Below are 16,783 nucleotides of genomic sequence, written 5' to 3'. Positions count from 1 at the left end.
GGTGAATCTTTTCTATTTGAAGAATATTTAGCCGGTCAATGAAGAATGTCAATGTTTTCATAAATGAAAGCTCGTAAATTGATAGGGTTTAAAAAATTGTTCACTAAGTAAACTTTTCAACTGAAATTATGGTACCTTAAAATTATGCAGAAAAATGCTTGCACACCAATCTTCACATCTAAGCAAATTAAAACTATTTCATAGTCTAGCAATTCGCTTTATGACACCATGTACACTTATCAAACTAAACTACCTTCCCGAACAGTAACACGGTTCTAACCTTCAAATGTTGCGCATGCAAATAAATTACCGTTCGCTTCTAGCGTTCTACACACTCCGTTCAGACGAAGCGCCGGCCGGAAAGCGCATAGCAAAAAGGCCACACTTCCGAGCCGGGATGAAAAGCGTGCAGGAGGGCCGAGCATTCCATTATTTTCCGCCACGCTGCGCAGAGTGCAGCAATTATGCGCAATATCATTAGAGCGGCGATCGCGTGGCACCCGCGGTGGCGACGAAGATGGATCTGTTTTCTCCTGCCAATTACGGCCTAATCACAGTCTGCCACTCGCCGGCTAAATGGTACTCGCGTTTAATGGTACGATTTTCGTTTGATGAATAGCAAACAATGACCAACCGGAACGGTTGCTTACCGGCGGATAACCTTCCGTGGTGGACGACGGAAGGGCCTGGTAGGGTTTTATCATTCCTGAGGCAAATGATAATCACTGATAGTGCTGCCTGATAAGGTTCATATCTTGCCCATCAGTTCAACGGGGTGCCCTGAATCGCAAGTGCTCTGAATTTATGAATGGAAGAGCATGAGTTAGAAATGTTATCAAGATAAGGAAATGCAGTCGATAGAGAAGCCAACAACAAGTGGAGTCTAAAGGTATGGTATGTGTACGAATCTTTCACTGCATACGGCTAAACACAAATAGTGATTCGATTCTCAAGAATTTCAATGCTGCGAGCTCGAAAACTGGTGAAGACCAAACTGGTTATTTAAAAAGAGGAGAAACGAAATCAAAACAAGTGTTCCTGTACGCATTTTTTTGACATATGGATTCTAGAATTGGCAAACAAAGGAAAGTTTCCTGAACTGATTCTTCCCCACTATAATTAAAAATATAACTTATGTTATGTACCAGGTTAGCAAGTTCAAACTGTAATTTTGAACTACTACTAAGCGCACCTTATGTGTTAGATATCTTGGTACATGTGTCAAAACTGATTTCGTTACCCCAACCCCTCAGCTTATCAAAAATGGGGTTTTCGTCGGCTTATCTTAAGATATTCCTTGTCCCCTACCTTAGTTTCGTTCAAACGTTCGGAGTAAACACAAATATTGTGAGTTGTTTTCGCTTCCTCAGTTTGGTTTTGATTTTAATTTGAGTTGTTCGGTTTAAAGGGATACTCAAAATGTTGACTATTCGTCCACTGATGAAGCCATTGCTGCTTCCAGCAGCGAACCGCGGTGCTGAAATACTTCGTTCGAAAACATCTCTTCCCGTGGTGGACGTAGACAAACCAGCGCAACTTCCCTACTCACCCTTCGGCAGTAAGCAATCGAGCCTGGGAGAGTGGACTGTGGCGCGGCTGGACGATTTGATGAACTGGGGTCGCAAAGGCTCCATGTGGCCACTGTCGTTCGGTTTGGCGTGCTGCGCCGTCGAGATGTTTCAATTCGCCGCCCCGCGTTATGATGCAGATCGGTTTGGGATGCTTTACCGGGCCTCGCCCCGGCAAGCGGATGTGATCATCGTCGCCGGAACACTGACGAACAAAATGGCACCGGCCTTGCGGAAGTTGTACGATCAAATGCCCGAACCAAGGTGGGTGGTATCGATGGGCAGCTGTGCGAATGGCGGTGGCTACTACCATTACTCTTACTCGGTTGTGCGAGGCTGCAACCGTATCATTCCGGTTGATATTTACGTGCCAGGATGTCCTCCAACTGCGGAGGCTCTGTTGTATGGGCTTTTACAACTTCAGAAGAAAGTCAAACGTATGCGGACCGTGCAGATGTGGTATCGGAAATAGAATTGATGTGAGCTTTTGTTGACTTGTGCAATAAAGTGTTAAAAATTCATTTGATTATAATATGCTGTGTATAATTTTTATCTCGTGGTATCATAAATGTAAATGAGCTCTCTATTATAATATTTAAAATGAAACTCAATCCAGAAAACTTTTCTTTTGCGAAACTCTTGTAGTATTTCTAAGAATTGCGTATTTAAATAAGTTAATTGCCTTTAGTTATGCCAGCAAAAAGTCATTCCTTATCAAGTGCTTTAATATGATGCATATAGTTTTTATCTAGACCTTTTTTAACTCTAAAGTCACGTAAATAATTTCTATTTCCAAAAAGTTTCTAAAAACCCTATGTTATAGGTAAAAATGTACAAATTGGCCCATTTAAAAACCAATGTTCCTAATTAGTGTTAAGTTGAACAATTCTATTTGTAAAACCTGGCCTGGCATATCACAAACCTTGGTATATTTATCGAAGCAGAGTATATTTTCCATTTAGTAGGCCTTATTTGTCTGTTTGTCTTAAAAGAACAAAGGTATCCTCAGCCTTTTTGGAGGAATCAAATCAAGGTAAAACCATTTATCGCTCTTAAAACACAATCAATATTTACTTTTACATTCAATGTTTCAAGACCCAACTGTTACCAAAATGGTGAACAATCGAGCCCTATTAAGGAAGGTGTTCTTGCTGCCGTCTTGTAACGTAGCTGTTCAAAGTGTTCGATTAAAGAAAACTCTTCCGGTGGTGGAAAAGGATAAGCCCGAGAAACTTCCTTACTCACCCTTCGGCGTGAAGCAATCGAACTGGGCCGATTGGACCGTCGCCCGGCTGGATGACGTGTTGAACTGGGGTCGCAAAGGCTCTATCTGGCCGCTGACGTTCGGTTTGGCGTGCTGCGCCGTCGAGATGATGCACATCGCTGCACCACGGTACGATATGGATCGGTTTGGAGTGGTTTTTCGGGCCTCGCCCCGGCAAGCGGATGTGATCATCGTTGCCGGAACACTGACGAACAAAATGGCGCCGGCCTTGCGGAAGATTTACGATCAAATGCCCGAACCACGGTGGGTGATCTCGATGGGTAGCTGTGCGAATGGCGGGGGCTACTACCATTACTCGTACTCGGTCGTGCGAGGCTGCGATCGTATCATACCGGTTGATATCTACGTGCCGGGATGTCCTCCGAACGCCGAGGCCCTGCTGTACGGGGTTTTACAGCTTCAGAAGAAAATCAAGCGCATGAGGACTTTGCAGATGTGGTATCGGAAGTAAGAACATTCATATACTCGCTTGCTCTGATGTAATCGCATATCGATGTCAATGAATAAAATGCTGGAAACAGTTGATTTGTTTGCCGGCGAATGTTTTCTAACTTTCGATTTTAGGACTTTTTTATGTTTCGTATCTGATAAAGAAATTAAATTTCAATTTTATTTTACGAAGTTGCCGTAACTTAAAAATTGTGTTCTTCTAAGCTAGAGTCTATAACTGTGTATCATAGAAGATTTTTGCAGTATAGTACAGTCCCGTTGGAAAAGACTTTCCAGCAGTCCAGTAAACCGGTACGAAATAAATTCGTCTTAATTTCGTTAGATTTTCCCAGGAAAAGTAGCATTACCCCGTAGATCTCACGACGGTAAATGGTGAAAAATCTCTTTTTGACTGACATCATCATCCAGGACATTTACGCGGCAATGCCTCACTTACGCAACCGTCGGCCATTAGTTTCAATTACGCAGCACCCGACGAACGGCTCTCGACGGCTCAATCATTTCGGCCTCCCCGCAAAGGAGCATACCCCGTCCGAGGTGTCCGTCAATTTTCCCAATCACCCGCAACCTCGGTGCGAGTGCGGAGGAAAAACAAAACCACCGGTAATTGGCACTGCTGGTGGTTGGCAGCAACGACGGTCATTTGGGCCTGACCTTCGCTCTCACGTAATGTATGCGCGCCCTCGGAACGTGTGCACTTCCGTGGTTAGGCTTTGATTTTCGCGCCCACTTACACGGAGGGAAACATTTGAACCGAACCGGGCAGCGGGCCGTTCGAACTGAAAAAGCCTCCCCGAACGAGTCTCCGCACGGCACAGTTTGTGTTACGGAGGTTCAGTAAGTTCCCCCATTGTTGGCCAATTAATCAAGTAGGACATGTTGGTCGATGGTCTTTCGGCACATCACCTAACCGCGATGCACTCTCTCGAGGGGTCGTCATAAATCTCGCGTAACCGATGGTCATTCCGCTTTTCGCAAGCGAAACCCCCGAAAGCTTTTTCCCGCCGCAGTAGCCCGCTGCTGCTGGTGACTCACTTAATTGGAGGTCATTTATAATGATTAATTTTTGACATTTCTCAGATTTCTTTTCAAGCAGCTCCCGCCGAAATGCGCATAAACGGCGAACGCTTCTCGGACGCAGCCTAATGATATCTCATTTTCCAGATTCCCAGGCTTTCATCGGTTGTGACCGGTGATGACCGGTTGGTATTGTGCACCCCTCTCCCCATCACAGCCCGAACAGGGGTTGATTTGTGCGGGTGCGAATTCGTCTGTCATTGGGAGAGCCCGAGAGAAGATGGGAACGCCACGAAACAGTCACACCGGATAGTAATCGATGAAGCCGATCATAAATATTTCGACCGGTTTTATTGCCGAATGATTCAACACTGCTTTGATGTGGCCATTTATGTGATAAGAAACATGTGTTTCGTTAGTTTCCTATAATGAAATTGGCAGTTCTTTTTTATTAGAGACGTTTGGTTGGAATTCTGTTTTAAACAGTTTGTTTTTATGCATTAACGACTCTACTGGAAGTTTATTATTAGTGCTTTAGTTTTCAAATGTTTTCCTTTTAATTCCTTCTTTTTCATTCATTTATGTTTTCATGTTTGTTTGGTTTTCGTACATTGATTTTAAAGTTTTCTTACGAACGTTTTATACACGGTCTAAAATCTTTTAAATTTTGTCAATATTTTCAGAAAATCCTAATCAGTGCAAGTTCATTTTTCATGTGTGTGCTTCAATTTTTAATTTTTTTCTTTTTCCATCATTTTTTTTAACCCATTCATTTTCTTCATTCTTTTATTATTTTGTTTTCGTACACTGATTTTTAAAAAGTCTCTTATGATTTTGCACGTTTTTGAATCTTTAGCATTGATATATTTCCAATATTTTTGTAGTAATGACCTCTTCGGTATTGTAAATGAAACAACAGGTAAAACCATATTGGTATGCAACGACAAGCAATGCTAATCTATTCAAATAACTTCACGATCGAGCGAATCTTCACCGAAACCATTAGTTGGGTACAGAACCACAGGGGCCAGCACTCGTGCAAACCAAGACGTTTGGCTCGAATCAAGTGCATTTCGCCATTAGACCATAGCCAATTAGAGGGCTTGAAGGTTCTTGCGTTCATAATCCATCGATGATCCACAGATTATTGTTGAAGCCTGAGCTCGCCAGCTTACGGCCGGTGGCCATAAAATGCCCGCTAGGCTTCGTGTGGGACACAGCACAGCACTGACTGGCGCGTTATTATTTCCCCATAACGAGGCGCTCCGGTTTTTTCGGTGCAGCATAAGTTCATAAATTACCCGCACCGTTTTCGTTACTGTAACGTTGCCGCGTGGTGAGGTGAGCTTTTGGCCGATCTTTCGTCACACTTCGATGCGTGTCATAAACTGTACGGAATGCAGCGGGTTTTTTTTCCTAACTTTTCCCTATTTTTTTGTTGGTCAGTTGTTCTCCTGTTTTCCTACCGGCCCTTTGGGGTGCTGGACCATTGTTACGACACATTGCGCGTTCCGAGAGGGGGAATGTTGGTCTGGGAACGGTCAGGTCAGTGGAGCTCATGGGCTAGTACATCAAACAATGATGCCGCGCGCTGAGAACAGGACCATTAGAACTAGAATGGCTTATTAAGTCAATAATGCTTATTAATCTAGGGGTAAATAAACATCGCTTCGACGGGTTTATCATTCTGTGGGGCACACGTTTTTCTTCTTTGTTTTCCTGTTCGGCCTCATTATCATTTACTCCTTCCTCGTTAGCCGCACAACTGAACTCTGTGTGGCCGATCGAGGAAGGCAAATGCTCCTATCTTGCTCATTTATTTTCGGCCTCTTGGGAGCTGTTTGTGGTGGGTATTTTAGCACAATGTGGTTAGATGATAAATGTTATGCTTTCGATGGGAATCTTAAAGGACAATTAAAAGAAGAAGGGTGAAGAAGAAATCGAGCTTTCGTTGCATGAGATCGTTTAATTACTATGCTCTTATGCAACTCAATGGAAAAAATGTATTATGTTGGATAAAACAGTTAGAAGCCAAGACCGGTCAGAAATGTTAGAAAAGGAATGTTTCGTTGTGTTATGTATGCCATTATCATGTTGTTAAATTTTCTGTGGCACTTTTCTGGATAAGAATGTAACGAAAGCACTACGATCATCGATGAGTGCAAATAAAAGCCCTTGATAAATGCAATTCTCATCTCTGGCAGTTTCAAAATATCTTATGGGTGACACACACACACACACACTCACCCTCGTTTGATCATAACAACCGCATCAAGATCTGAGTCAACGGGTGGCAGCAAATTACTATATTGTCCATTTTTTGTTAACAACCTCAAACCGATAGTTATGAATCCGTGAATGCGAAAATAAAATTAAAGCAAATCACAAAGGGGGCGCGCGAAGAAATGTGGAATTCCTGGTCACTGAGAACCTGCATGCTGTGGGTACTCCATGTTTTTTTTTTATCGTCCGTCTGATGCTTTTCGTCCGCAAACTGAATGTCGACGAGAATGTAATTTACATTCCATGATGACACCGAAAAATGAAATCAACGCCACCGAAGGAGGTACGCCGATGGACGGGTGGGAAATTGTAATGCCCCAAAACCGTACAGACAGGACGCACCGAAGTCGGAAGTTGCCAGTGGAAGTGAAACGAAACGGGGTGGAAACTCATAAGGAGCATTAATAAGGTGAGAACGGTTTCCAGCTCTCGTCGGCTAGCATATTTTTGGATAAAAAGGGCCCTACACCGACAGCATTGGGTGAACGAATGAAATGGAACGAAGGCAAACGGGCTTCGAGTGAATGTGATAGGCAGAAAAAAGCCCATGAGTGCTGAAATTCAATCAATCAATCTCGATCGCTCGCTCGAGAATTCATTGAATTCATTCGAATTAATTGATGAAATCCAATATTAGCCACCGTTGATGGTCCTGGTATTTTCCTTCCCTCCTCTATTCCTTCTCGCCAGCCACATCCTTCGTAGTTTGGTCTTCACCCACGAAAGCACAGTGGGCAAAGTGGGATGGACATAATTTGCAATATTTTGATCTTAATTACCCCTTTGGCTCGGAATATTCAATCTAAGATTTTATTTATTTTAATTTAAATAAATATCTTATGTGTCAAGAACTACATTTTTGAAATAATTACTCATCAACTCTTGAACTTTTGGAAGAATTTTTCAACCACTTTTTTGTGAAATTCTTTTGGGAATAAGTACAAAAATTTCAATTATTCTTTATACGTTACAAAATTTGCATAAATCATAGCGATTTACAACCTTTGAAATATCCAATTAACATCAACTTAATATTCCACGATATTATAATAATCCAATGGGTTGAAGAACTATAAATCATAAAATATATTTGAAACTCTTCAATTTTGGGTTTATCAACGAGAAGATAGAGGTCTTCTGTTTGCTAAAACAGACATAATTTGTCGAATTCTGCTTGTTAAAACAGACATAATTTGGGCCATTTTCAACATAATAACAAACGAACATGAGAAAATATATTCAAAGTGAATGGAGCAAAGCCTTTAAAACATACATGAAAAATGTACAATTATCTATAAATTCCCAGTTGTTCATTTCCAATCACATAATATGTTTTCAAAAAAAAAAAAAATGAGAAGCGAAATGTCCAACCGTTCATCCACACGGCGTTCCACTGTGCAGGGAGGACACGCATACAAAATCACACGCGCCCGCGGCCATACTTTGTGTTATGAAAACAATCGAAGATATCGCAAAGGGGTTTCCTTTTCGGACGCACTCACAACACCCGCACCCTCTACCTTCCATTCACCCACACCCAATCGCTCCGCATCCAACGGAGCCGGTACGAACTTTGATCATCGGCTCTTGAGAATCGGAACCCTCCACCGGCCACTCCGCCTCATGCCCACGGCTATTTGCAGATTCGATCACCCAAAATTCATCACCACCTCAAGGTGCGCATCTCAGCCCAGCCCCCCCTTTTACATCTTCATCCGGCCGGACACGGCCGGCGCATTTCTGCATCGAAACAGTCCGATTCGTTCCGTTCCGTTTCGATCCGATCGCCGCGCCGCCCGCAAACGCCCATGTCCTGGCCACCGGTTCGGAGGGGGGGCCCGGACGTGTCTCGGACGAGGCTGCTGCTGCTGCTCTCGAAAAAAGGTGTACGAAATGTATAATGGTGGGCATAAGTATGTAATAACAGTTAATTGAACCGGCATCATTTGATTTCATTCAACAAATACTTTAAAGTACGCTTCTTTCAAGCTGCGTTATGAGCCTTCCCGATGAGCACCACATTTCTTACCCCCATTCTGGCGTTATTATCGTGCCCTCTGCCTCGGCGTCGCCTGGTCGGTGCGGTTTGCGGAAGCTGCCGGGGATTCCTTCTTCCGCTTTTCTCGGACGCGCGCGGCAACCGAAACGCACAGAGGGACTGACATTTTCCCACACTCCGGTGAAGCGTTGGAGTGCGCCGGTTTACCCGTTCCGAAGGGTTGGGGGTGGGAGTTTTCATCTGCCTACCCCCTCGACTCCCTCCTACCGACTTTGTTTTAGTTCTTTTCTCTTGCTTTCCCCCGCTGCCTGCTTCATCCTACCAGTGTTATCCGTTGCCCGCGCGTGATCGTTCTCGTCCGATGATGGTTCCGAAGGCACATTCACCATCCACACACACACATCCACTGATTGATTTTGGCCTCCCAATCAATCAGTGATTTTTCTGATCTCGCCACGGGGTCGCCATCCTGGCTCATCTTCAGGAATTATCGCTCCCGAGCGAAAAAGAAAAGGAAAAGAAAGAGATCGACGATCGTTATCTTCCCAGTAGTTCCCCTCCGCTCGTTTTGGCGGAGGGACACCTTTCCCCTTTGACGGGCTGTTGGTTTTGTTTTTCATCGCCTACTTTATTTTTCTTTCTGTTCCTTTCGACTTCTTTTTCCTCGCGCCAGGAGCCTTTCTCCGTGGCGTCGGCAGCGGCCAGAGAGGTGGCGGCTACCGTTCTGCTTTGCATTTGTTGTTTGCCGACAGGCGCGATCCGGTGTGATTTTCCCTCTGCCATATCTCGGATGTTTTTCCACCCCTACCAACCGGCTGGAATGTGTGTTTCCTGGGAGCGCAAGCATAAGACACCCACACGATCATTAACGGCTTCGGGGAAGCGAGAAGAAACAATAATGATTAAAAAACAACTGCAACTCAGGAACTAAATAACAGACCAAAAACAAAAAAACACGAATAAAAGAAAACACCTCCCGCTACGGTTGGGGTGTGGGAAATTTTTAGCCCTTTTCCGCGGCTCGATTCCGGCGGCCGGCTGTCCGGCACAGTGACACCCGATGATGACGCCGATGTCCCGGAACGGCGCGGCAACATCGATTGAAGCCCGCCACGTTGCGTGTCGAATGGGACTCGGGTGGAAGGCAATTTTCGTGCACGCGGAGACGCGCGCCGTTGTGTGTGTATGCCGAATTAGGTTTGGCCCAGCAGCCAGGAGTCTTTGTCCTTTGCCGCCCCGGCCAGGCTGATGACTTCAGTTTCTCACCCAATTAAAGCGTCGGGTCGCGGGATTTTTACCTCCGAATCGAAAATTACACGAAGCATTAGAAACTAATTTGTTCAATTGCAATACCAATGTCACGGTGAGCTATTGCCGGGATGGTTTGAAGCTGGTGCGTCAATTTTTTCCCATATTTTAGAACGTGGATAAGGTTAAAAAAAAGGTGGTTCCATGTGGGTAATTTGTAATTAATCTACACTTTATGATTTTTGTTCTACATTATATTGTATAAAAATCCATAACATCGATCGGGGATCGTTAAACGTCATAAGAAAATTGACAGATCAATGGTCGGTTTGTTATCTGCATCCAAAAAAAGCATAACAAACCGATCTTTAATCTGATAATTGCAACGCTGATGAGGTTCAAAAACCCTTATCGGTGTTTATGGACTCGGTATCTCAGTTTCACAACGCTTTGATGGGCTAAACAGTTTCCCAGTCGGGTTGAACGATTATTTACGAAGTTTAAAGCGACACTCGACAGGTCACAGTTAGATCTCTCCATATAAATACCCTATGTAATGATCATTCCGACACTTTCACTGGCTAAACGAACTTTTTTGCACTTGCTGCGGCGTGAAAGAATATTACGATGGCCGACTTTCTACTTTCTAGTAACACTATACACTTTCCAGGGCTACCAGATTTATCTAAATAATGCTACCCAAACGAGAGAAATAACATTTTCTAAATTCATTTAATAAAATCGACACGCACCCTGTATTTTAAACTGTCTACGATATGATTTGTTTTTATTTAATCAATTTTTGTAGTCAATAAATAAACTAAGGATATTTTCGTCACACAAAATTTCATCATAAATCTTACTTTATAGCTACTTTATTACTGTAAATATAATGTACAAGCAAATAAGTAATAACGATGTAACTATCGTTAGCAGTCACATTTGAAACTATAATTTAAATGAAGGATCAGCAAAACTTCACTTAGAATTGTCTCTCCCGCCATACGCAACATGAGTTATTGCCAAATGTTCAAGTAGCAACGAAAATAAGCACCCCTTTCAGCACATAAATAATTTCGCCTCAACCAACCAAGCAGCGCCCGAAATACAGTTGCGTCCATTTTGCGCGAACGCATTTTCGGCTCCGTCGCGTACCAAGTGTGCCCGCTTGTGCTTGAAATACGTAATTTTTTCCAGGGCAGCCTGGCGAAAGAATGTAAAGTCTTGGCAAGCGGGACCGCGTGCCGAAAATTTGGTGCCAGCACACGCGACCCGCCCACCTTCTTCTTCCTCCGGGCCAAGATCGCCCAGCGAGGATCGCACCCGCAAGACTCCCGCGACTGCCTAATATTTTACTGTTTTTCACCCTCTCGAGAAAGGAGTGAAACGTAAGAATTGAACTAAGCAACCCGAAAATGAAGAGAAAAACCGTTAAATGTTTTAATGCGCCCCCTGCCAACGCACAACAAGTAATGACCTTTTTGTCGTTCGCCTTCCGCCGAGTCTCGTGGGGAAGCGGGAAGGACGAGTTTCGTAGAAAATGCAGCGCCAAAGTAAAACCTCGTCAATTTGTTAAACGATGGAAATATAAGCGATGCAACCGAAATGCATTTGCACATGCGTATGCATTGAAGCGTCCGAAAGTACGAACCGCATCACGTACCAACTTTACTTTCTTCGGATTCGTTTTGTTTTGTTGCAATTGCAGATGGTGATTAGGATTACAACAAAAAGACGTTGTTCCAAAATTTGATCTCACCGATATGCGTAGGCAGGAAAATGTTGTGCCGAATACTTATCGACCCCCATTATTTACATATACACCGACGTGTTGTTTTCTTTTCCGTTCGCCAGTAGTAATATAAATATGGTGCCAAATTTTGGCAAACCCACCAGCGAAAGCCAAACATTTCCCCTTTGATGTCAGTCGGTCGAATGAATTTTCTGAATACCAAATTCTGCCGGCAAAATAGTTTGCCGAGCGAAACGGTGAACACCTGTTCCGCTGCCCGAACGATGTGACGAATATGTTGGGGCAACGTCGTCGGGTGAGTTAGGAAAATGAGGTTGACGCGGAACGGGTGAAGGATGACCCGCCGCCGAGGCCAATCACCGATAATCGGTTCGGTTGGACGGCGTTGCAGGAAGTTGTTTAACAAAATACAGAGGGTGAAGAGTTTTGAGACAGTCGGTATGAAAATTTCAAAAATTACATTAACGGCCGTAACGGTGCTTCGGCGAATGTTCTACAGCTCAGGGAACCCTCGAGGCATGATACCCTTTGCTGATCCATTGGCGGACAATTTCTAGTTATTTGTTTACATCATTCGTTATTTTATTTTTTTTTGGTAAATGATGAGACAATTTTTCTTAAACATATCGTATACAGAAAACAACCCGAAAACCACCACCTAGGTATGAAGAAAAATTTAAGAAAATATATTTTACAATCAAAATTGTCAAATTAAACGATAAAGGAATTAAAAAGTTATAAATTATGAAACATAAAAATAACTTAATGAATTGAATGTAAACTTCATCCACCAACAGATTTTTTATGAATAAATTGGGGGAATCCCTAGAACAATTCTTTAGCACGTTGTGATATCAAAGAAGACCTTTGAAAAACGCATAGAACATGCGCAACGTCCCATCGTTGCCGCAGCGGACGGGGAAGCCAAATTCCAATGTTTTATTCAACGTGAGTTGAATTCGATAAAACATTAAACGCATGCTCATCGGCATGTACGGCAAAGGAATAGCACACAAAAACAAGATGTGTTTCTTTTTTTCATAGAGTATTTTTTTAATATGATTTCCCATCCGTCATTGATTACGGTTGGCAACTTTGTTGTGAACACACACACAATTTTTGATAGGTATCCATCACGTAACGGGCATTGTGGTAACGAGATTATTCAAAACAATCGTTCACGGAACATTGTAATTATATGTTGTGTACTGTTTTGCAAAGCAAAGGGTGTTTGTTGATGAAGGAGGAAAATTGATAATAGAAGTTGTAAACGTTGGGTGTTATCTTAACGACACGCGCTATGAGTTTCTTAGAAAAGAAAAAAAAAGTAGTTTATAAATAATGCAGAAAAAATCGAACTTAAACTCATAATTGCAAAGAAACGAGTGTATAATACATATTAAGTCTAACGAAACATAGCAACCAGAACAAATTTGAATAAATACTTAACTTCTTAAAAGTCTATTTCCCATGTGGTGGAGTTTCAATACCACAACGAGCTTTCGTTAGCATAGAGCCGGCTCTCCCAGTAAAATTCTCTTGCTTTGATCGACGACATTTGTGAGGAATTTTTTCTCGAACACGAGATCCTCGCGACCTGTCGATCTCAATGTTTATCGGTCTTATCGCACCAGACACTTGCACATCATTAAACTCGCACACGTCGCGGGCACATTTTTATCGCGATGCGGTCACATTTTCGTACTCAATCTTGCCATCTCGATGACATCTCCGGTTGTGCCGAATGCTTGGGGTGGATTTTTATTATTTTATTTTGCGTGCTTCACAGGAACCATTAGGACGTTCTGGGAGCGAGAGGCGGCGGATGCGAAAGGACCCAGTGCAGTGCCAGGCACCAGGTGGTCGTGGCCAGCACGAGCAGCAAATGGCCGTTACGAAGAACGTGAGCGTGGTGGGGAGGCGAGGAAAACATGTTCTTCCATCCGTCCGATCGGAGGGCCCTCCGACAACCGTTCATTGATTTGAACGCGTGCGCGAGTGATCATTCCTTCGCGGCTGGCCGACACCAGCGTTTCCACCTGCCAGAAAATCGCCGATCGAGCGGAGGGTATATTAGGGAGAGGAAAGGGAGGAGTGCGAGGGTGCGCATAAATGCATGCAAGTCCGAACGAAGCACACATTGGCGTATCGGCATACGCACATGAATTATGGAACGAGTGTTTTGTCCCGTGCGCTGCATTTTCAATCGACCGCCTTGGCCCAACCGAAGTGTTTGCCTCCAGGACTCGGCGGCTCCTTCCAGCGATCGCAATCGGCCGAGGTAACTGGTTTTTAATTATCTCACCCCGGGAAAGTTCTCCACCTCGTTGCTGCGAGAGGGATTTTTAATTCCACTCGGGTAAGTATCCTTGCACGTGCGTGGTCTTCCTCTGCACGAAGCGTTTGGCCGTTTGGCTCGTGCCCGGTGCCACATGTGGTGGCCCCCCAGTCCCCCGGTTTGTGCAGTGAATGTTTCTTCATATTTTGATTTTATGTATTCAACACCCCCCCCCCCCTCCCTCCCCTCTCCATCACTTGCCCATCCGACAGCGCAGAAAAGCGAGCTCTTTTCTTGTGCAATCAAAAGTCCTGCGTCGAATTGTCTGCATTGCCGAATAAATTAGCAAAAACCCCTCGCACGGTTGCCAGTGCAGGTGGATGCATTTACCGTTATGATGCATCCTTGATTTCGACAAGCCGTGTTTCTGCGTTTTTGCTTGTATCGTCAAACAATGGCTGCCCAATTGAATTATTTTTTTCTTTCTTGTGCGCAGAATTGGCAAGAATTTCGCATTGGTTTTAAGCATGTGTTGTTCAGTAAATATTATTTTGCGTAATTGTTGAATGTAATGAAAGTTCTTGGAAACTGCGTGGAAGCAATACCGGTTGTGCTCGGAATATGAATAGAATGATAATCAATGTTTCGCGCGACATGTGACCAGAAAGTGTGCATTCGCATAAAAACGAAGCCTGAAAAAAGTGTAGCAGATTTCCTAAAACAATGTATTGCAATTTAAACTCTTTTCAATCAAATTGAATGTAAAACATTCACTAACTTACAGACTAAAAAGGAATAAACAAATCTTCGAGTTGATTCAATGCATGTCATACCGAAAATCAAATCATAACAAAAACGTAAAACAAGACATTCGAAATAATAAGAAGCAAAAGTGATTGGAGTTGAAGTTACTTAACTAAACACAAGAATGAAATATTCGATGATTAGTAAACGGTTTCAACGATCATATAATTGAATGATCTGGACGAACATTAAGTTTTGCGAGCAGAGATAACATGGGTTATTTAATTGAAAATACAATTTGAATGATTTTTTAATGACATTACCGAATCGCATTGTTAAAAATTGCAGTACTATAGGGGAAAGTGTGTATTGAAGAGAAAAAAGCAATATGTTAATATGTGATGTACGTTTTGATCGCTATACCTTAAACCCCGGTTACAATTAATTCATGATTCCCCACCATACAAACCAATCAAAATCTCCCCTGAACACCAACCCGTCTTGCTATTCCACCCCTTGCTGCCACTTTTAACTTTGACAGACAAATTACATGCAATTATTCGATCGATTAACCCCTTCAAGGCAGGCGCTTCACAGAACGGTTGGTACGAGCCCGACTTATCCGACGGTCCGTGAAATGGGACATGCATATGCATAACGAATGAAAGTTCGATCGTCTTGGGTCGTCGGAGAACGACGTGACTCGTCGCTGGTGCCATATGCTGCCAGGACGGCTCCGAACCGGAAGGATCGCACGCCGGGCCGTGTGCAGCCTTTCGATTTCCCACGCAACGGATCAGGATCAACGGCGGTGCCGGCTCGTCAACCGACCAATCAGTCAATCAATCGGCCGGGAAATTGAACCCTTTCACGCACGAACGCGAAAGGGGAAAAGGAGAGCGGAGCACCGTTTCCGAGGTGTTGACAGTTGGCGGTGGGTCGGAAAAAAAGACGGAGAACGAAGAAAATGAAACAACAACCTCCAATTGCTCCTCAAAGACATCCAATTTTCGGGGGAACTAATCGTTTACAAACAGTGGTTGTTTCGTTCCGTTTGTGGCTGTTTGGTTGGATAATTATTTTCGGGTGTATTGGGTGTATCATCCCGAACCCAAAACGACACGAACGCACGCGCTGCCGAAAACCCAATTGAAGTCCGCCGGTGCGGTTAGTATTTTACTGGCTTTTCTCGATAGTCATAACTCGCGCGTTTTTATGGCCGGAAAAACTGCATTCGAAGCCGATTGATGTTGCGTGTGTCGCGCTATACTAGTCGAGGTCGCCCTCCCCGCGCGCCAGCAATGTGTCAACAAATAAGGACGGTCTGCTGCGACCGCGCTCCAAGGAGCATCCGATGAAAGGGAAAAGAAGAAAAAACGTGAGAATGAAAAACACAGTTGATGGCACGGGCATCCGACGCGCGGACTGCTTGGCACTAGTTGACGGATCAGTACTTCCGTCCTGCTTCGTCAATGATCCGTATCCGCCGGTTTGGAAACCGAACATCGCAACACATGCCGACGCGGCGCAGAGTGCACGGGAAATGCAGTGCTCATAAAATAGTGATATTTACGATTTTTTTCGCTCCTCTATTGGTACGTTTTCTTTGGAAGGCCGAGTTCAGCTTATAGTGGTTTGTTAGCTACAAAACGAACTGATTGTGAAAAGTTCATGTGGTGGTTATGCAACAGATCAATGGAAGTTGTTTCAAGGGTTCTTTATTTACGTATTAATTTTGACTCAAAGTATACATATAACTTTTCATGCTCTTTATTTCAATTCTAAGTGTCAATAATTTTAACATGTTGACTGCCACCTTGTTTTGGTATATTTTTTCTATAATTATTTCTGATAAAAGTTTTCTTTCTATTTCTCTTTTTGATAAAAGAAAACACTAAGATTCCCAATTATCAGAGTAAAGCAGATTTGGATTGCTGTTGTTACTTACAAAACGGGTGACGTGACAGTCAATCCAAGGACAAGACTTGGCGATGCTTTTAAATGTTTTCATATCTTTGACCATTTTTGTTGTGTAATATCCTTCTACTACCGTATTTCTAAAATGTTCTCGAACAAATTTGTGTGGTAGGAATTCTTGTTTCACATTTGGTAAAAGTATAGGTAACAACATTGTTATTTTCGGTAATTTTGAATTAGA

The 16,783-nt window shown here is 43.4% G+C and overlaps 3 protein-coding genes across 3 annotated transcripts in view; 2 read left to right on the top strand and 1 right to left on the bottom strand.

Moving 5' to 3' along the window:
• The window catches only part of LOC131267382 (protein rhomboid), an 83,838-nt gene that overhangs the window by 55,296 nt on the left and 11,759 nt on the right, over nt 1–16,783 (bottom strand). The window lies entirely within an intron of this gene.
• On the top strand, nt 1,420–2,040 carry LOC131267391 (NADH-quinone oxidoreductase subunit B-like). Its single transcript, XM_058270257.1, has one exon. The coding sequence runs from the start codon at nt 1,420–1,422 to the stop codon at nt 2,038–2,040; it is 621 nt and encodes a 206-aa protein (XP_058126240.1).
• LOC131267389 (NADH-quinone oxidoreductase subunit B 2-like) lies at nt 2,681–3,304 on the top strand. Its single transcript, XM_058270256.1, has one exon. It carries the CDS (start codon nt 2,681–2,683, stop codon nt 3,302–3,304), a length of 624 nt encoding a protein of 207 aa, XP_058126239.1.

The sequence above is a fragment of the Anopheles coustani genome, chromosome 2 (assembly GCF_943734705.1).
Source record: "Anopheles coustani chromosome 2, idAnoCousDA_361_x.2, whole genome shotgun sequence".
Classification (NCBI taxonomy): domain Eukaryota; kingdom Metazoa; phylum Arthropoda; class Insecta; order Diptera; family Culicidae; genus Anopheles; species Anopheles coustani.
This window is presented reverse-complemented; position numbering and strand designations above follow the sequence as displayed.

What these genes read in the sequence shown, in the direction of transcription:
- LOC131267391 (XM_058270257.1), top strand. Translation starts at nt 1,420, where the DNA reads ATGTTGACTATTCGTCCACTGATGAAGCCATTGCTGCTTCCAGCAGCG.
- LOC131267389 (XM_058270256.1), top strand. Translation starts at nt 2,681, where the DNA reads ATGGTGAACAATCGAGCCCTATTAAGGAAGGTGTTCTTGCTGCCGTCT.